The following is a 23,302-nucleotide window of genomic DNA, read 5'->3' as shown; positions in this document are numbered from 1 at the left end:
TGACTGCACACCAGTGACCAAAGCAAGGTCCATAAAGACATGGATGAGTGAGTTTGGTGTGGAGGAACTTGACTGGCTTTGATAGCTGCAAAGGGCGGGACAACTCCATATTACATTCATGTGCATGTAAAGGCAGATGTCCCAAAACTTTTGGTAATATAGTGTATAGTGTACTGGATTTGTTGGTGTGTGTGTGTGTGTAGCTATGTTTTTATATCTTGGTGTGGATGAAAAACAAACATTATTTATTTTAGATTTTCTTTCATTTAAAAAAAAATTTAAGGATGGTAAGCTATTATGTAAATAGAAGGTCCACATAAGAATAGTAAGACGTGTGTGTGTATGTGTGTGTGTGTATGTGTGTGTGTGTGTGTGTTTGTGTGTGTGTGTGTGTGTGTGAAGGCAGCAGTTGTCGCTAGGGACAGGTGTGGATCTTTGTCTCTCGAGGCTTTCTGAGTGAACCGCTCAGAGGCATCCCCTCACTGCCAGCAATTCTCTGCTTCTTTGAAGCTTTGCCTTCTCTCAGAGCGGCTCTCTATGAACAGTTTGTCCAGTCTGTTTGTCCAGCCGCACAGTGACCTCTCCTCACATGTCCTCCTCATGATCAAGGCTCCTGCAGTGTCGCACCATGTCTGTGTGGGAGCATTGCATTTGTCCAATGTCATGTACATATTTGTGTATAAAAAGGTGGACCACTGGAATTTTAAGTGTGTGTGTGTGTGTGTGTGAATGCTTCATCAATTGTCCTTTATGTTCATCTACATAAAAAAAATTTAATCATGACAACTTTAATCATTGTGAGCTTCGTTACTCAAGAGGAGAAATGAGGAAGGAAGATGTCATTAGTAATTTTGTTCTTTTTTCTATATAAACACACACACACACACACACACACACTTTAGAAGGAGGCATGGATTAATTTTCTATAACAGCATGGCTTTGATAGTTACGGCTGTGAAGTAAATGAATTTAGCAGTTTGGAAGGAGTCTTCAGTATCAGTTTATTTTTATATAACACCAGTGGTTTACACATCTGCCTCACACCTCCAGAGCTGTGGGTTTGATGTGTGCACTGAGTTTACATGTTTCAGGGGTTCAATCCAGTTTCCTCCACAAATCCAAAACATTTTTGAGGCCAAAAAATGTAAATACACCAAGGTTAAAGGTTTTTAAGGTTAAAGGAACACAAAAATGTATATACTGTATATAGTGACCAGGCATAACATTATGACCACCTGCCTAATAATGCGGTGCTGCCAACACAGCCCTGACCCGTCCTGCACTGTGTATTCTGACACCTTTCTATCAGAACCAGCATTAACTTCTTCAGCAATTTGAGCAACAGTAGCTCGTCTGTTGGATCGGATCACACGGGCCAGCCTTCTCTCCTCGGCCGCCCATGACCCTGTCACTGGTTCACCACTGTTCCTTCCTTGGACCACTTTTGATAGATACTGACCACTGCAGACCAGGAACACCCCACAAGAGCTGCAGTTTTTGAGATGCTCTGATCCAGTGGTCTAGCCATCACAATTTGGCCCTTAATTAAAGATAATAAATCTATATTCAGTTAGATGTTGTAAAAAAAATACCTCTGATGTGAACAAAGTAAAAGACCTAACTGACTTGCCAAAGGAAATGTATAGAAACATGACAAGTGTGTTGCTGAAATTGAATCTCTAAAACCTAAGTGTGTGTAACCTTTGTCTTAAACAAAACATTTAAAATAAAATAAAATAACATAAAATAGACTGGCAGGAAATCAAAATCCAGGAAACAGTTCTCTACATGCATTTACTATTGTAATTATTATAATATTTGTGATTATTTATTCTTTAAGGTACTGGTACATCATGCAGGTTATATGTGTGACACTACATGCCAAACATTATTGGAAGCATGACCCTAGCGGTCAAGGATTTGATCCAAGGTGACCCCTAATGGCACAGTACCCTCAAGCTTCAGCAGAGGAAGTCACCAAAACTGTAACACAAGTCACTCTGTACAAAATCATCTACACTATATTGCCAAAAGTTTTGGGACACCCCTCCAAATCATTGAGTTCAGGTGTTGTTTTTCAGGGGTTGGGCTCGGCCCCTTAGTTCCAGTGAAAGGAACTCTTAATGCTTCAGCTTCATACCAAGACATTTTGGACAATTTCATGCTTTGTAGGAACTAACTGCACCTATCTACATAGATGGATAGATAGATGGAGGGATGCATTGATGGATGGATGGATGGATGGATATTTGGATGGACAGATAAACTCTATGCCCCAAAATGGAAAGTTTTAGAAGAAAAGCATGAGACATTAAATACAGCTGCTGGTCTAAAGTCAAAGCCTCGTTAGTGCTGTCCATCTTATTTGGGCTGACTGTGTGGCAGCAGAGGGATTGTTCTGGCATGGCCATGCTATTCTGGATCTACTTACGCATAAGTTTTATGAGCACTAGTGGCTATTGTCCTGGTTTAGGCGTCAGGCTCAGAGAGGGAGGGTGGACATTTCGCTGTCAAAACAATGACTAAAATAGACAAACAGCTGCAGGTGCTCCTATCTAGGTTACATTCTAAAGTGTGTGTGTGAGTGTGTGTGTGTGTGTGTGTGTGTGTAGTGGTAGAAGATGTTGGAGGACAGGGAGATCAGCTCTAACACAATGCCGTTGAGCCTGGACCTGGAGCCATGAGGTGGTGGTGATGACGCATGTCCATTTTGAGAAACACTCGCTAAAAGACTGATTAGCTCACATTATTGCTAATACAGGAGGAGGGCTGGAGATTAGAGGTCCTAGATAGAGCTAAAGTTAAACAGACTTAGTCTCTCTAGTCTCACTCAGTCACACACACACACACACACACACACAGACAGTGTACTGAGTGACTGCAGTGCAGGGCTTTTAACCTGTGAACAATGAGGGATATTAAACAAAAACTTGCTTTTGGATAAAAAAGTCAAGGAATGGAATTAAGATCCAGTGAACTCAAACCATGTCCAAGATCGAGGGAAGAAATAGAATAAAGAATTTCAATTTAGAGAAAATTTAATGTAATTGTAGCAACAACAACAACAACAACAATTATAATAATAATAATAATTATTATTATTATTTATTTATTTATTTATTTATTTTATAGAGCACCTTTAAAAAGGCCTCTCAAATCTCTTTATGTAGGAAAAAAAATTCAAAGTATAAAATGATTAAACAAAGTATATTAGCATGCATCAAAATACAATTCTAAATAATAATAATAATAACAATAATAATAATAATAATAATAATAATAATAATAATAATAATAATAATAATAATAATAATAAAATGCTAAAAAAAAATCATAAAAGGTATCCTAAAGAAATATGTTTGACGAGAAGATTTAAATACAATCGGACACTGCATTTCTCTGATCAGTGTTAGTGAGTACCCAAGTTCATTAGGATATAAAATAATATGCCTATAGAGCCCCATGCCGCTTTCAGTCCTTTAAACCCATCTGAAATAACTCTGTATGTGATAATCTAAAACAACTGCAGAGCTCCAAGCGCAGCGCTCTGAACCCAGCTTCCAGGAAGTCTTCCTGATTTGAGATGGGTTTATTACATCACTTTATTCAAGCTTTGCATCCAATGAGATCAGGGCTACTGCTTGTTGTTAAATATGTTTTATGAATTCTATTAAATTACAAACAAACAAATCAAAAACATTAGAATAAATAAAAAACAAATAAAAAGTCCAGTGTGTTACAGACCACTGGTCAGGTTATTTTTTAATAATTCTTTATTTTTTAATAATAATAAAAACAACAACAACAACAACAACAACAACAATAATAATAATAACAAACTCATAATTATAAAAAATCATAATTATAACCATAATAATACAATAAGAAGAAGACAGGGAAAAGAAAAAACTATTCATTAATAGCTAATGAAACTTCACTCTAAGTCAGCTGAAGCCATGGATGTGCAGATTTATAGTCAATCTAAACACAATAAATATTTTAATGTTGTTCAAAGCAAAACTATTTATTATATATATATATATTGCTTACACAGTTGACTGATTGGCTGTACCAAGCTAAAAATTTATAAACAGAATAATGTCTTTTAATGAAGATAATAAAACCCTGTTAACTGAAGTGGCGTCTGCCTCTTTAACCACAGAGCCATGCCAGACAGCATGTCTATCTCTAAACATGTCTATCTCCGCATGGAATGGCTGCCATCATGACTGGGAGTATTCTCGGCTATTTTCAGCCCCCACAGCAGGCCCTGCACTCTGCTAGAGGACTCTTATCTCAGCTTTGGCTATCAAGGTCGAGAACCCCAACAACCGAAAGGAGGTTCAGGTTTTTATTAGTGATTAAGTGTAAACACCAGCCAGTATATCCTACCTTAAAGGAGAGTTACTGTGGCCTTACTGTGGCCTGCACTGAGAAATATGCACTGAGTAATGCACTATTTGTCCAGGTTAGACCATACAATAAAAATGTAACTAGTACACGGCATAATATTTAGATCAACTTATAAATCTAGATTAGAAAAGAAAACCAATAGTGCCTTTGGTGCCAGCATTGAGCTACCAGAATATATTATAAACGAATAATAAACACATCATTCATTATTGATTATGTATTGAAACTCTACTAGAGGAGTGAAGACCATTCTTTCTCCAAGATATTCTCTCTGTTGGTGTTTTGATGATCATGATAGAGATCCCTGTGTAACACATCAGCACTAAAACTCTGATAGGTTGAGATCTGCATGTGAATTAGATGATTTATGTATTGAGCCTTTGTGCCCTGTGGATGGACACATTGTCATCCTAGAAGAGACCACTGCTGTCAGGAGAGAAATGTTTTATTATACGATAAAGATGAACAATCAGAAAAAAGTTTCTATTGATTTGTAGTGCTTCACAGCATGTGACCAAACTGTTTATTATTTTTTTTGCTTTTAATTTGTCCCTCGTCTATACACTATTTTGCTTCTTCTAATTAACAACTAATAATACACACATTATGCATGATACCACTTAAATACTGCTAAAAAGTACTGTTAATCTGATATTAAATCATACAGCAGTATAGAAATTAAAACATGCATTCAGTGAAATATTTAGACCCTTTTAGTTATGTTTAGGCTATTTTACTCAATACATGTTAAATTGAATTTAATATTTGAGAATAAATAAATAAATAAATAAATAAATAAATAAATAGTAAAAGGTGATGATAATAATAATAATAATAATGATAGTAATAATAATAATAATAATAATAATAATAATAATAATAATAATAAATAAAAATAGTCATAAGAGCAAAGAGATAAATATCCTTATGTTACACTCAACACTATCTGTGCTGCATCAGGACTCTTTTGGCTTGAATGCTATAATTATTATATAATAGCTGACCATCTGAACTGCAGAAGAAAACCATAGATGACATGACTGAAGATTTAAAATACAGATTTAAAAATGTACATAAACCTGAACCTAGTTTTAACATTTAGCATTATGTTAGTGTTCTCCTGTTCATTCTCATGTACAGTATGAAGAGAAGTAATGTTTCTGTGTTATTAAAGATGCTGAGGAAAAACTTTCCCAGTGGTTTCTCTTCCTGTGTGCAGGTCTAGATCCCTGATGTCGAGATGCCGGTGTGGAGAAGTTCTCGGAGGCAAGGTTGTTGTGAAAACTCAAGATGTAAGGGTTATTATAGATCCAACCGTTCACAATAAAATATTTAACGTGTTTAAGCTCCGTATTGCATTACAGCAATATAATAATAATAAGCAATTTTATTGCATGAAAATATTTCTATATCCTCAGTTCCGATGTATGAGTGAACGGCACACTGATCTCATTCAAATAGTGCTAATATAAGGGAAGAAATTGTCGTGCAAAACGAATTGCTGACTTCCGGCGAAGGGCATCGTGGTGGCTAATTGGTGGCCGCTTTCATGTTGGCGTGTTTGGTCAGGGTCTTGCTTTAACCTTGATTGCAATGTAGAGATCGGTGTAGAAATGTTCACCACCGGCGAACATCAGTCGGCTTTTAAAAATAGTCGGCGTACAGTAGAGAGCTGAGCGCAGATAAAAATGCCCGCTGGCCTTTTGTGCGCGCGCACAGCCAATGAGCGCGGAGCTGACGGGTCAGAGCGCGCGCGCGCTACTCCCCTTTCTGCCCAACTCTGACCTTGAGGGAGACAATAAAAGAGGGTCAGAGCGCGCGCCTGGGGCAAGCCGAGCCACCGTGAGCCTTCCACAGGTCAGTACCCACGTGCACTCTACACTATTCCTAATATCCTTTTGACACAATACGCTGCGTAAATTTGTTTCGACACTCAAACCTTTCACGTCTTTCATTTCAGGCTGTTCATGGCTACTTTCCGAAGTGTTATATATGCTCTCTGACCTGGATGTGTGTCCTGTGAAATGTGTACAGGTGTGTGAGGACGAGTCTCGCGGCCCGGAATGTTTAGTGCGTCCGGCTATATGGAGCTGAGTGAGTCCGGCGAGGCCGCGCCGCTCCTGCGCACGAGCAGCGTGGAGCTGTGGACACGCAGGGGTCTGGACGGTACTGTGTCATCGATCTGCCACTCAAACAGTTTTATCGATCTGCCACTTCTCGTTTGGAAGCACACACACACACACACACACACACACACACACACACACACACACACACACATATATATATATATATATATATATATATATATATATATATATATATATATATATATATATATATATATTACATACCTTTATTTAAATTACAGGGGGAAAAACAGCATTACTTAGTGATGAATGACTTGCCAAAAATACGGCGTGGAATTTGCGTTCTTAAAACACAGATACAAATGAAACGCTTTCCTTAATAATATCGAGCAGTAGAATATTAGAATAATAGACTTATTAATACAATAACACTTTTACTTCTACTGAAACCTTGAGTGCCAGCCATGTCCATTTTTTTTAGACTTTATAGCTAGGACGCACAGAACTGCAGAGTTTCACACAAAGAATATAAAATTAAAAAACAAACATATGAAGTATATAAATTAAATTAACAATACAAACAACCATTTTAACGTTATTCAGCATGGCTGCTCTTATTCTCACGTGGCCTGCTTTAAGTTGCTTTACTTTCTCGGCTATTTCAGGCAAGAGCATTTTTAACAAATAAATATCTATAGTTTTTTGCAGATATTGATGCAATACTGATACTTGGTATTGTCATGTTTACCTGAGATTAAATTAAATTTTTATTTTAGGTTTATCCGTGCAAAATATATTTAATTTAATGTAAATGAACAGTATCTATGTGGCCGTATATTTATGAGAAAATACCAGGCATCATACATGATATCATATAATATACTTGTTATATATACTATACAATGGTATGGCCAGGAATGAAGGAAATCTTTATGTTTTTTATTAGCTACTGACATACATCTGTGTGTTTGCAGGAAAGATGCAAGTCAGGATCACTGAACAGTTGGAAGCCTCAATGTGGAGAATCAAAACAAAGCAGATGGTGAGAAGATGGAAGAGTAAGTAGGCTAAATATTATATCCATTCCGAAAAAAATAATGTATATCACATAAATGCAAAATGTGGGAAAAGATCATTAATCTCTAATATACTATTATGAGTAATAACAATATAAGTAATATATATATATATATATATATATATATATATATATATATATATATATATATATATATATATATATATATATATATATATATATATATATATATATATACACTGGTTTGAGACAGAAATAAGTTAATTGTTTAATGATAATCAGCTCTTTAAGCCTCATAAAATGTAGGCCAAGTGACACATCAGAATATATACTATTGGTTTGTCTAATCACTGCAATTTTATTCGTTCTTCTTTCCTAAAAAAAATCACATTGTTCCCTCCTCTGTGCATCCTCCCTACAGACCTCTACCCGGCTGTTGTGTGTGACGGAGAACCCTAACACATGGATACCAGTCCACACTGCTGCTGTCACCTCTGATTATTAGAGCCATCTCAGACGCTTGACCTTATATCTGCTTCACTGCTGACAATGCACACCATGACATGCTCCAGTGTAAGGCAATGTCCACTTTCTTTTTTTTATTTCACACAAATCCCACACGTGTGTATATGTGTGTGTGATGTGCATTATGATTGTAGGTCTTTCCTTTTTTGTTGTATTTACTCACAGGGCTAGTTCATTACAATATATAATATAGCTTATATATGTGTGTTCATTATAAATTTGAATGTTTAATTAGATTTATTTAATTCATATCAGAAGCACTAAGTCTCTCTATACATCCCTCCTTCACCAGTTCCTCTGTGGACCATCGTGACACAGATGGATTCGAGCTGTCTGAGGCAAGTGTGTTCTTTTCTTATCATTTAGGAATAACTATAATACATTTTTCCAACACATTCTAATAAAAGAAATATATAATTTGTGCGTGATGTTTATTTCTCTTTCTCTTAACAGTTGTGCATCAGTTTCACAACTGACAAACTTAAGCAAAACCAGCACATGTTCATCTTGGAGCAGGAGGAATCTAACAGGTGGCACTGAATGGACTTTATTGACTTTGGCTTAGCCCTACATTGACCTCATTGACTAGGTGAGCTCATCCTGTATAAGTAAGATTAAGTCATGATCACTGCTAAATAACTGCGATGTATTTTTATTGAGCTGATGGCAGCCGCTCGGTATAATCTGTCTAACAGAAGTGGCACACGTTTCCTGAGGCTACAAGCAAACAATTCTCTGATGCTAAATTCAAAAATTTGTACTAGTTTTTTAGAAATCTGTATCGGAAATGGAACAGGCCTAGTCTGAGCCAGTCCACTTTGCTCTAATTGTGGATACCTTCTAAACATTACCTTGCAATTAAATGAGTTAAGTCACTTTGAGAACTAAGCAGTTGTATCAATTCAATCACAATGAATTCAATGTATATTCAGTGTAAATTCAGTATAGCTAAATCCATCCATTGTCTATACCCGCTTTATTCCTAATTAGGGTCATGGGGTCTGCTGGAGCCTATCCCAGCACACATTGGGTACACCCTGGACAGGTTGCCAGTCCATCACAGGGCCACACATATAGACAGACAACCACAGTCCTATGACTGGTAATTTAGAATTACCAATCAACCTAATGTATATGTTTTTGGACTGTGGGAGGAAACCGGAGTACCCGGAGTAAACCCACACTGGCACAGGGAGAACATGCAAACTGCAAACTGCGAACCCGGGATTCGAACCCAGGACCTTCTTGAGGCAACAGTGTTAACCACTAAGCCACCATGCTGCCCTATAGCTAAAATAATTATATACTATTGTTTGAAGAGACAAAGGTCTGATTACAAGCAAGGAAAAGAAGAAAGGGGTTTTATTCTGAAAAAGCAGTTCGTTACAGCACAGAAGGTTGAGGTTCATTGCAGAAACTGGAAAGACCGAGTAGATTTGTGGATCAAATCTGATGCCAAGCAACAACTAGAGAGCAACAACATTAGAGAATAGCTGCATGTTGAATAGGTGTATTATATGACCTTAGATTCAAGTACAAACATTTGAGAATATTTTCATGGACCACACTGATGTTGGAGAGCGAGGCAGTTAAGACTTGCAGTGATGTTTAGGTAACTTCACCCATGAACATCACTTTAAGTCTGTGCTGGCTCCACTCTCACCTGCAGCGCCAACATTCTGAGTCCAGAGACCGTTCCTTCGGTTCAGCAGAACTATGGTGCGAATGGAGTTTCTTCTTGTGGTCTTCAAAGTCTTGCTTGATCATCTTTTAGTGTATTGGCTAATGATGATCTTTTGGCATGTTTTCACAGAAGAATCCTAAACTGATGACCATCCAGAGGAGCACTCAGTCTCACACTGTAATGCAGACCTACTGAATCTTGCCTCCTGCATCTACCATTCCTAAGGACAAATGGACAGGCTGTAAAGAAACTTTGCTGGATACTAACCACGTGCAATACAGGTTAGCTAACACAATGGTTTAAAAACATTCTTAGTTTCTCCCTCTTGCACAGACTATAATGTCTTGACCCTGAGTTCTTGTTGGTCTGCTCGGTCGCCTGGAAGATATGAGTGATAAACAGATTACCGCCATGTTGTATGAATTCCGCAGGGCCAAACTGAGGATAATAATAAACCTTCAAGTATTTCAAGCATACTGAAGTCAGAATGATTGGCTGTAGCTGAAAGAAAATACTGAAATACTGAATGTAGTGTCAAGTCATTTGAATATTTGCTTGTTTCTGGATTTCTTTCAATGTATTTTAGTGCTTAACAGTTGGATGTGTTTTTGTATGGCTGCAATTTTAAAGAGCTATGAGAGGAATGCATGAAGTATGTTTAGCCTTTGATGTGGCGTGTGTCCAACGTGTGTCCACTAACGCGTCCCTGATTGCGTGTGGCCCCTTTTGCAAGAAGCCTGTTAAACCCCTTCTACCACAAATAGCACTGACAAAAGCAGGTGTGGTGCTGGGTCATGTGGTGGCTCAAAGGAACCCCATGCCAGTTGTTGAGTATTCTTTCCCAGTATGACCCCCATCCCCCATCCCCCCATTATAAATAACCTCCATCTATCCACCTCCTCCCTCCCTCACCGCTTTGTTAGGAATAGTTGCTGTCAAGAGCATACGCATGGCTGAGATGCCAGCCCAGGTGATTGAGGATTAAGTCCTCTTGTTTCACCATTGAGTTGGGTTGCAGATAATCGACGACCTCTCTCCAACCTCTGACTGAGTGTCCCTGATTGTCATGCCATGCCAGCAATGCGGAATTGATTTACTTTCCAGGCATGTCCAGTGTCACCATGGGCTTACTGATATAGAACACAAGACACAATGGCGTGTGCTGCTCTGACCCTATTTGGTGCTGGCCTCGCCGAGCTAATTTAGAACAATGGGGGAGGAGGGATTGAGTTCCACTATCAAAATGGAGGCTGTCACTCTTCCACTTAAAAACACTTACTGCTCACTATTACTTTTAGAGGACTGTTATTATAAAATAAACAATCCTTTATTTTTTATTGATTTTTTTTTACAGAGAAAAGCAGTGACCTGAGTATTATGTAGGCAAGACAGTCCATCTAAGCAAACGAGTGACATCCAGGCACACTGGAGGAACCTCTTTGGTAGAAGTGGATGAAGATGATGTTGGAAAACCTAATTGAGATATTTATTTATTTTGTGTGTGTGTGTGAGAGAGAGAGGGAGAGAGAGAAAGAGAGAAATTAAGAATCAAGCTTTAATGTCAACACACTGTATATTAACTAAAATAAAGGTTTCAATCCAATGTCAGCATAGATCTTTATCCTCTTTATATCTTAATTCTAACTGATCAAGACACATGAAGGCCAAGTAGTAATAGATCACTATAACATCTTGCTGGTTCCCAAACTGGAAAAGCACCATACAGCCAAAATGTGCAAGACCTCTGAATCATTCTGTCACACGTCACATAACATCTGGGAAAGCATGGACAGACAGTCTTCATATTGGTCCACATTCGCTGCACTGGTTGGACTGTGTATGAGATGGAATGAAAAGAACAAGACCATCATGGCCTGCTTCAGAAAGGTCTACCACAATGCAGGATAAAGCAGACACAGATGAGTCTCTGGCCAACAGACAGCACCTTCTCACGAGAGAGACACATTGTCCAGCCATGACTGCACCTATATTTAGAGCAGGCAACTTCACACAGTGATAAACCCTCAAGACTCCTGATTACATTTTCAGTTTACACTTAATATTTAATATGGAGTTTTTTATTTGTTAGCAATGTAGACAAAGATCAGAACTTTCGTGGTACACAATAGAGCTTACATATAACAAAACAGCCCTGACCCGTCCTGCACTGTGTATTCTGACCCCTTTCTATCAGAACCAGCATTAAGTTCTTCAGCAATTTGAGCAACAGTAGCTCGTCTGTTGGATCGGATCACACGGGCCAGCCTTCTCTCCCCACGTGCATCAATGAGCCTTGACCGCCCATGACCCTGTCGCCAGTTCGCCACTGTTCCTTACTTGGACCACTTTCGATAGATACTGACCACTGCAGACCGGGAACACCCCACAAGAGCTGCAGTTTTGGAGATGCTCTGATCCAGTGGTCTAGCCATCACAATTTGGTCCTTCGTCAAACTCAAAGCTCAAATCCTTACGCTTGTCCATTTTTCCTGCTTCTAACATCAACTTTGAGGACAAAATGTTGACTTGCTGCCTAATATATCCCACCCACTAACAGGTACCATGATGAGGAGATTCACTCCAAAGCATCTCCAAAACTGCAGCTCTTGCGGGGTATTCCCAGTCTGCAGTGGTCAGTATCTATCAAAAGGATTTGCTGCTAATGTCTTTGTGGCAGATAACACAGCGCACCTTCAGGGATCTAGTGGAGTCCATGCCTCAACAGGTCAGAGCTGTTTTGGCAGCAAAAGGGGGGACCAACACAATATTAGGCAGGTGGTCATAATGTTATGCCTGATCTCTGTATATTATGCTTGTGCCATAAAATACATCAGTGGACTGGATCAGTGAATAAAGCAGTACCTCTGGAGATACCTGAACTTGGTTATCGTTATCTGAGTGTATTCCTTGTCAGGGTTTAAATATGGCTTATAGAAGGTGCTGCAGATTTGTTCTATTCTATTTTGAAAGGCAACCTGTAGCTCGTGCCTTAACACTTAGTCCTGCATTCATTAATCTCAAGTAGAATCTTTATCCATAAGAGGGTCATGGCTACAGAGCTTATACTGGGAACAGTGGACATAAGTCAGGGAAACACCCAGGAAATCCATCACAGGGCATCACGTAGACATACATCTGTACAGTAATTAACACCTCTGTCCATTTTTTTGAGGCAAGAGGAAACATTCACACATTAATAAAATATAATAAAATATTTTGAGTGTCAATATATGAAGAAAATAGTGTCCTCACTTTCTTTTCTCAACACTTACACTACAACCACATTGAGCAGAAAGCTCAACAACAAACGTGTGGAGCAGGAGATTCCTGTTCTCAGTGGTCAATAAGGCTGATGATTTCTTTTATAGCTGATCTGCCTCAAGGTTCAAGTGGCCTGTGTTCTGACCTACTCTTCTGCTAACCTTCCTGTTAGTGGACACTAGTCTGGCCATTCTCCTTCTGCCCACAGTACTGCTGCACACTAGCTAGCTTTTTATATCATACTTTGAGAATGTTACGCATGAAATGAATTAAGATAGCAGCTTTTAAAAATACTCCAACTATGCCAGACCTCATTCTGAATATTATACATCATTATACATTATATTTATCTTCCTTATTTAACCCTTATGCATTTGTTTAATTTTTTTTAATGGCCTATTGCTGGATTATTGTGTAATATGTTTTCTGGGTCAGAAAATTTCTACGGGTTTATATGGCTTATAGGACAACTGCAGACGCTTAGGCAACATGATATGAAAACCACACCTAAAAATGACCTCACTAGTTTAATTATACTTATTCGTCCATGAATAAAATCCCCCAGAGACAGAATCAAGGAGAAATATAAGTAGGAACTCACTGTTCTTGTACACGGTTTTGGCTTTTTGTGCCAACTGTAAAGAACAAATATGTACGGTTTGACCTATTAAATGTGAGCCTACACACACACACTCACTGCATTTGGGAACAATATTGTTTATATAATCATAAGACATAGTTGTGATAAAACATGTTACATCTTTATTTTCAATTACTGTCCTGTCACTGGGCTGAAAAGTTAGAATTTGAGAATGAGCTACACATTATCCATAAATATAGAGGCAGTATTTCAACTAAGCAAACCACCTACAATAAATTGCAATGGCCCTGAAGTTTGTAATTTTATCTTGCTGATGAAATAGGCTCTTCATGGGCATTTCCATGTTTTGTTTTTTTTTTAATTCAGGTTACAACATTCCCATAATATCTAAAAAGAGAAGAGAGCCCTTAGACTACAGCTGAAATAAGTGTGCCTGTGTAGGCCTGGACAACATCCAGCGTCTACTGCAACACACATGCGTGCTAACACACACTCACACTCACACAACTAAGATTTAGAATCACTGGTTCATTAGAAGCAGTACACCCAAACACACTTGTAAAACATTTTGCACATCCACTCCACTCTTTCCCCAATCACACACACACTCTTACATTCTCTCTCAGACTCACACACACCCTATAGAGCAGTCCTGCTTTAATGAGTGCTGCATGTTGCTCCGTGGAAGTTCATAACAGCAGCTCATTAACAACCTTCTTTTGCTTCACAGCCACACAGTCACCATGATCACATCTCCAGAAAGTCTCTGTCCAGGTCCCGGTAGGCCTCATCTATGTAGGTGGCTATGGCACAGAGGGAGCTCCTATCTGAACTCAGCAACACCGTCACTGTCTCCTTCCAGTAGGTGAAAGGAATACATGAACTCTGTATAGGGAAAGAGACATTATGTATGAAGATGAGTGTGTGTACAGTGATGGATTAGCTAAAAAAAAAAAAAAGTTGCTGGACTACGTAACTGTGTTTAAGTAAAAAGGCATGGGAAAAGAAATGAATGAGTGCCGTTAGAAGCTGTTTATCATGATCAGTCTCAGACGGATCATTATCATCTATTCAAATAAACTGTTTAGTATAATTATGACATTAGTACAAATAGAAAGTCAAAAATCAAGGATAAGGATCTAGCCTGAGCTGGTAATGGTCACTCATTCCTTTCTAGAAGCTAAAAAATGATGAATTGGCCATCCAGATATATTCTCCTCATGTCAGAGTGAGGTCATGGCAGTAGCTTGCGATCTTCATCTGTGTGAAAGTGCTTACATTCTCCAAACAGGTGCTATCCTTGTCTTTGTTGAGGTAGTGGTGTTGCCAGAAGCGTAGCAGGTGGTGGAAGTTGTTAAGCAAGCAGCCTGGGTATTTCTCAGCATACTCTTTCTCCTTAAGAGCTCTTAAGTAGAATGGCAGCTTGCCCCGCCACCGTGCCAGCATCAGCACTACCAAACTCGTGTTCAGACAGCTCACATTCTCCTAGGATTGGAAAAACAAGCACACAGATTTGAAACAACTGAACAAATACAATGTACCAAGATCGTAATGTACAGATTAAAGGGGGAAAAAAATCCATTAAGCGGTCACTAATGCACAAATTTTTAGAAGTTCCTAGAACAGACCAAACCCCTCAATACCAGAGGAGCTTCTTGCAACTACTGAAAAGTAATCAAAGAAAATAAAAGCCTTGCCTGAGTTAGAGTCTGCACATTAATGATGTTGATCAGCCTGAAGAGGAAGGAGAGTCTGTTCTCCACTTGAGCCATGTAGGACAACAGGCGGCACTCGGACAGCACCTCTATCACTGAGAGAGGAATACAATTTGTAAAGCTGCATCGTGATTATGTGCGCATTTAATCAGCTCTATTCGTTTTCTCATTAGCACCTTTCATGTCCTCCGTCTGCCCTTCGAATCGGTCCAGGGACAGAACGATGCAGCGTACCAGCATGTTGGAGTCCACGAGCGAGCTGTTGATCTGGTTCAGAAACATCTCAAACTGAAATGATAAGTGCGTGCAACAATCATGATTAACTGTTTTTATTCTTCATTAAAAATTAGCAATATTCCCATAACTATGCATTGCAGCAACTATTTTATGAAGGAAAACCTTCACCGAGCTTGGTAGCAATATCCAAAATATACTGATATGATTAGAAACCAACAAATACAATTCGGTAAAATTTCTCTTTTGTCACCTAGAACCACCCACTACAGGTGGTTAGTTAAAATAAAAAAAATCCATGAATCTGTGTATCCATGTTTTCAGGCCTCCAGTGATTTCACAGTAGAAGTTTTCCTCAGATTCAGAGCCATGGTTACGAACATCAAGCACTTTGCTCTGGGGGAGGCAACGCTAACCTTTTCTTTTGTGTTCACGTATTTGTTAAATCTCTTGAAAGCATCAATGTTGAACTTCATGAGTTCGCCGAGCAGATCGAAATAGCTCTGAAGGACGTCACGTGATTTACAGCCACTGTCGATGATGCAGAAGAGGATGTGCTGCAGGGACACAGAGAGAGGTTTAAATATAGACACCACCACATTTCATGACATACATGGATATGAATGTGCGATATATAAGGGACAACGTATATAGAATGTCAGGATCACTCACCTCCAACAGCCCCCTCTTCAGCAGGAACATCTGGTCTGCATAGGATGTGGCTCCTCTTAGAAAACTCTCTACCGCTCTAGCTTGCCAGAACCTACAGAGTAGATCAGAAGTGACAAATTCTAAATGCACTGACAATCAGATCGTTTTTATAGTGAAGCATTAGATCAGACTTGATTGTTGCACTCACCTGAACGATGAATCCACTGGCTCTTTCTTCATGACTGAAATCAGCCGTGTGAGCAGGCCCTTCTTCCCATCACACGCTAGATTCCTGCATTAAGCACATTCACACAACAGGAGATCGTTGTTGCAAAACAGACAAAGGGATAAAAACAAAAAACAAAAAGAATTTATTTCCTCAGTACCTGTCCGTATTGACCAGTGCCTCCACTTCAGGAATATTTGCTTTCAGAGAGATGGCGCTGAGCTCGTTCAGCTCCTGTCCATTCAGGAGAAGATACTTGTTCCTGACACCAAATATAAGAACATGTTAATGTGTGAAAAATCTTTTTAATCTATTTTATAGACAGGACACCTTAAACACGCACATTTAAATTCATGACACAATAAAGCACAGGACAGGTAGTTGGAAAGGAAAAGATGCACATTCTTAGGAGTACTCACTCATGGTGGTCACTGAAGCTCTGTAGTAGTCTGAGGAACTGGATCTTAAAGGAGATCTCCTGTAAAGAGGAAAAAAATGTCACCTGTGTAAGCCTTCACATATTTTAGACATGAACCCTGTGTAAACCTATGCTATGAACCTCTTTACACCTGACCATTTCCATGCATCTTATTAAAAAATGACCCGTCCTGCACTGTGTATTCTGACCCCTTTTTTATCAGAACCAGCATTAACTTCTTCAGCAATTTGAGCAACAGTAGCTCGTCTGTTGGATCGGATCACACGGGCCAGCCTTCTCTCCCCACGTGCATCAATGAGCCTCGGCCGCCCATGACCCTGTCTCCGGTTCACCACTGTTCCTTCCTTGGACCACTTTTGATAGATACTGACCACTGCAGACCGGGAACACCACACAAGAGCTGCAGTTTTGGAGATGCTCTGATCCAGTGGTCTAGCCATCACAATTTGGTCCTTTTGGTCAAACTCGCTCAAATCCTTACACTTGTCCATTTTTCCTGCTTCTAACATCAACTTTGAGGACAAAATGTTGACTTGCTGCCTAATATATCCCACCACTAACAGGGGCCATGATGAGGAGATCACCAGTCTTATTCACTTCACCTGGCACTGGTCATAATGTTATGCCTGATCAGTGTATTTCATGGTCCAAAGCTACAAAAGCTTAATAAAAGGTGTAGATGTGGTTCTTTTTATAATAAGTGCAAGCTCAAGGACATGAGTCTTACTGGACTGCAGTCACAGTTCTGGTTCTGTCTGTGTAAGACGTGACTAGATGGATGTCTCCTCCAGATCAGCTTGTCAAACAAATTGTTCAGGCCAGGAATCAGTCGGAACTCTGCTAGCATCCTATGAACCTGTGTGAGAGAGTTACTGTTACTCCGAGTACGTTTTCATTCGAGTGTTCTGTCTCAGTTACTGGTAAGCACTGGAAGAATCCAAATAAAGCTCGAGAAAACATTTCACCTGATTTCTCTGTCGGCCCATGAGCAGTACACACAGCACGTAAAGAACCTCCACTTTGTACATGATCTCGTGCACGATCTTCATGGACTGAGGCAACGTGTGCCTCAGAGGACTTGACGAAAGTGAGCCTTCATCAGATGACTCTGAAAACAGAAGGATGTAGAAAGGAAAATGAGGTCTATTCTAAAAGAGAATAAAGTTAGAGATTTCAATTTAAGCAACCCTCTAGACATTTTCTCTTCACCTACTGACAGCTGATTTATACCATCAATGTAAATGCACAATGCAGAGAAATTACAGGTTACACAAACACACATTCACAAAAAATCTACAGCACTGTGCAACGGCCAAAAGCTTATTAGGTAAACAGGGAAGGGTGTCTAGTACTGGTGCAGTATTGTCACCTGGACCTTTTAAAGGTTATTTCCAGCCCACAGAAGCTCAACTAGTCCTGTGGTTAGTTCTGCTTCTAACCACATCGCAATTGGTCATTTTCACCAAACATAAAGACATGAATAATATTAATATGTCTGCAAACAAAGGCTGTGCATGCACAACAACTAAAACCCAAGACCAATACATCTTTATATCTTTTCCAACAAAACGGCTCGCATTCTGGTTCCGTACCCAGTTCTCAGTGCTGGACTGGGTGAAGCGGAGCCCATCGCAAACCAGTCACAAGTCGCGAGAAATGAACGGTGACATAACGGGGTTTGTTGCTAGTGTTAACATGACCGTGTAACCAGTCCACACATGCTGGCTGTCGCTGGTTAACTGAGCTGCTGGTTGGTGTCCAGGTAAAAGCTTCAAAATATTGTAGTGCATGTTTTCAATGCTTTGTCCACTGCCACTTCTGGAGAGTTCCTAAGTTCCTATTCTGATTCCTGCTTGTGTACGACATGATGTTACTCTGGTCATTTAGAACACTTTTCCTGGCTATGCTACAATTCCCTGCCCCTGCACCACCCCCAACCTTGTAGATGGAAAAGTTTTTAAGTGCATTAATTCTTCTCTCACCTGTGCTGCTCTGCTCCGCCTCCTCGATGGCCATCTGCATGAGAGCGTCCAACACCAGGGCGTTGTCCAGCCAGCTGTGCCAGTCCTCCAGCTCCTGCAGCAGTGCAGCCGTGCCTGAAGCTTCCGAAACCTTCCGTGTAGCCAGCTTGCAAAGTCGCTCGATGAAGCCCGGGATATTTAGTAACGCAACTGCAGAGACAGCAGACAGCCAAGACTCTATAGTTTTATACATCCTCAGAAGTCCTACGATTCTTTACGTTTTATGTAGTACAGCGTGTTTATTGTTTTGTATGTAAATCTATAGTCCTGCAGGGCCGATATTTAATTCTACTGTACGTGACGAGAGGAGGAAAACATTTTTACGTGTCTTCCTGAGGCTTCATACTTCATTGAAACCTCTGTTTACTAAAAGAGAATGTAAATAAGATACTTTTACAAAATGTGCTTTTCTAGTTCAGCATGTGGCCCTGACCTTGGTTGCTCTCTGCACGTGATGGAGACGCCGTTATCTTCTGCTGAGCGTTGCGGGCCAAAAGGGTGTGTTTATCATCCATGCCTGCGTCCGGCTCCGAAATGGTGACAGACAGGATACGGCAGAAGTTAGCCAGCTGCTGCTGGTTGAAGCTCTGCACCAGACCGGCCAGGTTGGGAATATCCTCCAGTCGGATCACCTCCTAAGAAAATAAATGTTTAGAGCTCTTTTCTATTACGTCTTGTAAAGTTTCTTAACTTGAACAAGTATGTTAATTTACCTTCCTGACTCCCATTATGTCTTCTATAAGTGTGGCAGTTTGTAGAAAAGTCTTTTTGTTTGACATTAGAGTGAAAAGAAACATGACAAAGTCGTCCCGTGCGGCCAGACTTTTGGTGACACCCTCAGTCTGCGAGACACAAAAAAGAAAACACTTCTGCATTCCCAAGGGTGATCAGAAATGGAAGATTACATTCATATCCTAATGAAAGAATGGTAAAGATACCTACACATATACAACAGTTGTAAAGAACGCTTAAACAGTCCTTGATGAGATCATCACCCACTGCGAATACAGAAAAAATAGCGTCAGGGTTACTACAGTCTCATTGTTTCTTTCTAAACATTTCCTGCAGAAATACATCATTAGATCGAATCTGATCGGCAAATAAACTATTTAATCCATGCTACAGACTAAGAATAAGAATTATTTCACAAACCAAGTTTCATTTGTATTCAGTTTTCAAGAGCCGTTTCTGAGCTGGACACACGAAGCAGACACAGTAACTACGTGTTTAGGTCAGCATTTCCTTTCTCAGTTCTGAGATGAATCCTATTGCTTACTAAACTGATATATAAAACATAAGAAGAGTCTCAATGTGCACTGGTTTAATTGCATTAATCGCTACTGAAGCCCCACCTAAGACAAACTGTGGCTGCATTTTTTCTTTTTATTAGCAAATGTTAAGAAAAGGTTAAGATGATGTATTATGAAATTATAGGTGACTCCAAATGTTGGAGGCAATGTGGATCTCAGGACGCTAACCAATTCCACATATTCATCAAAAGTGTTTGGAGAAGTATACCAAAGATATTAGAAACGATTTTAGGCACCTCAATCGGTTTCACCTTTGAGGTACTCTACCATGTCCCAATGGTTTCTTGTGGAAAAAAGGAGTAAATATAGGCATCTGGCACCAAGATGTTCGCAGCAAATCCTTTAAGTCCTGTAAATTGCAAGGTGGAGCCTCCAAAGGGCCTTGTGGGGCTTCCATGGGCCCCACCTCACAACTTACAGAGTGTATTTACTTATTTAAAAATAAATTAATTAAAAGACCTTTTGTCTGGATCCCAGTTGCAATGCATACACTGTCGGACATGCTGATTTGCATGGCATTTTCGAATGATTTCAGTGTTTCATACCTGATGCAAAACATGAAACATGAATCCTAACTAGAACCTCTTTGTATTATACTCTAGACCAGGATCCTCAAATCTGGCCCACGAGATCTACTTTCCTGCAGAGTTTAGCTCTAATCTTAATCAAACACACTAATCAGTGTCTTCAGGATCATTAGAAAATCACAGGTAGAGGAGTTCGATCAGGGTTAGAGCTAAACTCTGCAGTGCACTGGCCCTCCAGGGCAAGATTCGAGGAACCCTGCTCTTGGCTGTAACAAACTTGTAATGCTGGAACAAGAGCTCATTATTTACTTGTCAAAATACAGGTACTTACTAATAGGAACATTCCCCTGTATTGAGAGTGTGGGCCGCATCAAAATCTCTACAAACAACTGAAAAAACAAAATAGAAGAGTGTTGTCACATCCTCATTAAGACACGAGATGATGTGCTAATTTGGAGATGAAATGCTTCGGCACAATCCGGGTCAAAACATTAAATTGCACAGACGTTCATGTACACCATCACTCACATCGACTCCTCCGAAAAGGTCAAAGGTGTACGTGTTGGGTGAGACAGACTCCTGCGGCGTCTTTCTGTCTTCCGTCACGAAGGACATGGCCTCCATGGACAGCAGCGACGACAGCTCCTGCAATGACCGCAAAACAGTGTTGGCTTGACTTTTAAGAAGAAACACAAAACATACACGAATGCTCATTGATCGGGTTTTTTAACAGGGAATTGTGATCGATACCTTAACCACATTGTGGCTCTTGGAAAGATCGCTGTTTATGTGGCTGCTGTTGTGAAGTTTTCTCAGCAGTAGTGGTATTCCCTGCCATCGAGCTTTCTTATCTCTCTCCTCCAGAAGACCTGCTGGGATCTAGTCACACAAAATGTTGATTAAGAAGGCAATCAGACACAAAAAAGGAAATCAGATGAAAAATACAGAAGCACGAAATACAAACACTTCAGATCAGACGATGTTTCCTAATCAACACAAATGCTTACAACAACTCGTTACTGTCTAAATTCCTAGTTCTGACCAGGAACTCATCTAAAGGGCGTTAGCTTGCTATGTTGCTTGCTAAGTCTTTTTTAATAGTAACGTGAACTAGGTGGCATGTTATGTCAATATTTATTAGTTAAAAACGACTATTTACACCGTTTAAATAGGTTTCATATACGACAAGTGTTATCTAATAAAATTAATGGCCAAGCTGAGAAATACTGGACATGTCAAGAACATGTTAGCAAAACAGCTAACTAGCTAGCGGAGGCAGGATTGCAAGCTGATAACTGTGTTCTGATCTAATTAACCTTATCTATCTATCTATCTATCTATCACACACACAAGGTGTTTCATTTACACGCACACACTCCAGCTAATGACCCATATCACCTCCTAAAATCTGAACGAGTTTGTTGAGGCCCTTAAAAAATAGCTGTTAGCTGTTAGCTTAGCAACAACTTCAGGTTCGGGGCTCTTGCGGCCTGCTAGTCTGGAATCTGCGAAAGAGATAGCTTCATTATAACAACAACAACAACAACAGATACGAATCATGATTTTCCCACCTGTGTGCCATGGGTCATCCCCAAGCCTGTTATCTGTCCATGTTTGATCTTGTGCAGTATGTTTTTGCTCCGATTTCTCCGTCTTGTTTGAGTTCGAGACAACTGCTGCCCGATAGCCGCCATTGTTTTTCCTTTGACGTCGCAATGTTTTCTTTTTCTTCAATAAGGTCTTCGCAGGATGAAGACAAACAGGCAGATTACTGACCCCTACCGGTCAGGAGTGTGAATAAACCGCGCCCTCGTTCTATTCAGCATGCACAGATCAGGCATAACATTATGACCACCGACCGGTGCCGTGACTAGGACTGATCGTGAACACCTCATCATGGCACCTGTTAGTGGGTGGGATATATTAGGCACCAAGTCAACATTTTGTCCTCAAAGTTGATGTTAGAAGGAGGAAAAATGGACAAGCGTCCAAATGTACTCAAGCTTTGAGTTTGAGAAGGGCCAAATTGTGACGGCTAGACGACTGGATCAGAGCAACTGCAGCTCTTGTGGGGTGTTCCCGGTCTGCAGTGGTCAGTATCTATCAAAAGTGGTCCAAGGAAGGAACAGTGGTGAACCGGTGACAGGGTCATGGGCGGTCGAGGCTCATTGATGCACGTGGGGAGTGAAGGCTGACCCGTGTGATCTGATCCAGCAGACGAGCTACTGTTGCTCAAATTGCTGAAGAAGTTAATGCTGGTTCTGATAGAAAGGGGTCAGAATACACAGTGCAGGACGGGTCAGGGCTGTTTTGGCAGCACCAACACAATATTAGGCAGGCGGTCATAATGTTATGCCTGGTCAGTGTATGAAGTCATTAATCATGTCAACTTTTTTTCCATTGAGTCAGAGCACTGGCCTCAGTCAGCCTCTCCTAAACAAATGTAAAAACATCAAGTGACCAAACATTTGCATTGACTAATTTACAGGAGTCGAAAAAATTTAAGTAGTTTTACTTTGGTACCATACGGAAGAGGTAAGGAAGTGAGTGGAGGCAGGTTGGAATG

At 39.9% G+C, this 23,302-nt stretch overlaps 1 protein-coding gene and 2 long non-coding RNA genes across 4 annotated transcripts; 2 read left to right on the top strand and 1 right to left on the bottom strand.

The window, feature by feature from the left end:
- The first annotated feature begins 6,123 nt into the window (after nt 1-6,123).
- Nucleotides 6,124-8,408, top strand: LOC131366165 (uncharacterized). 2 transcript variants are annotated; one of them, XR_009206772.1, is made up of 5 exons: nt 6,124-6,270; nt 6,448-6,579; nt 7,478-7,561; nt 7,964-8,115; nt 8,360-8,408. It is a non-coding gene; the product is annotated as an uncharacterized LOC131366165 (long non-coding RNA). The 2 variants fall into 2 exon arrangements; XR_009206773.1 differs by having other exon boundaries at nt 6,170-6,270; nt 6,374-6,579.
- A 115-nt stretch (nt 8,409-8,523) lies between these two features.
- On the top strand, nt 8,524-11,290 carry LOC131366164 (uncharacterized). The gene is made up of 3 exons (XR_009206771.1): nt 8,524-8,656; nt 9,881-10,032; nt 11,106-11,290. It is a non-coding gene; the product is annotated as an uncharacterized LOC131366164 (long non-coding RNA).
- A 2,461-nt stretch (nt 11,291-13,751) lies between these two features.
- On the bottom strand, nt 13,752-22,466 carry trpc4apb (transient receptor potential cation channel, subfamily C, member 4 associated protein b). Its single transcript, XM_058410389.1, has 19 exons — nt 22,308-22,466; nt 21,487-21,615; nt 21,265-21,381; nt 21,068-21,125; nt 19,842-19,897; nt 19,613-19,741; nt 19,333-19,534; nt 18,861-19,049; nt 17,844-17,986; nt 17,606-17,734; nt 16,859-16,917; nt 16,600-16,701; nt 16,422-16,505; nt 16,235-16,325; nt 15,979-16,119; nt 15,505-15,616; nt 15,311-15,423; nt 14,892-15,098; nt 13,752-14,498 (listed from the first exon to the last, which is right to left on the bottom strand). Exons 1-19 carry the CDS (start codon nt 22,428-22,430, stop codon nt 14,361-14,363), a joined length of 2,322 nt encoding a protein of 773 aa, XP_058266372.1. The 5' UTR covers nt 22,431-22,466; the 3' UTR covers nt 13,752-14,360.
- Nucleotides 22,467-23,302: the final 836 nt, after the last annotated feature.

The sequence above is a fragment of the Hemibagrus wyckioides genome, linkage group LG15 (assembly GCF_019097595.1).
Source record: "Hemibagrus wyckioides isolate EC202008001 linkage group LG15, SWU_Hwy_1.0, whole genome shotgun sequence".
Taxonomy (NCBI): domain Eukaryota; kingdom Metazoa; phylum Chordata; class Actinopteri; order Siluriformes; family Bagridae; genus Hemibagrus; species Hemibagrus wyckioides.
The sequence above is the reverse complement of the archived record's forward strand: the minus strand, read 5'-3'. Positions and strand labels throughout refer to the sequence as shown.

What these genes read in the sequence shown, in the direction of transcription:
- trpc4apb (XM_058410389.1), bottom strand. Translation starts at nt 22,430, where the DNA reads ATGGCGGCTATCGGGCAGCAGTTGTCTCGAACTCAAACAAGACGGAGA. An exon ending in AGAGCCACAATGTGGTTAAG is followed by an intron (nt 21,382 to 21,486) that starts GTATCGATCACA and finishes CGGTCATTGCAG; the next exon opens with GAGCTGTCGTCGCTGCTGTC. An exon ending in AGCTTCAGTGACCACCATGA is followed by an intron (nt 16,702 to 16,858) that starts GTGAGTACTCCT and finishes ATTTGGTGTCAG; the next exon opens with GAACAAGTATCTTCTCCTGA.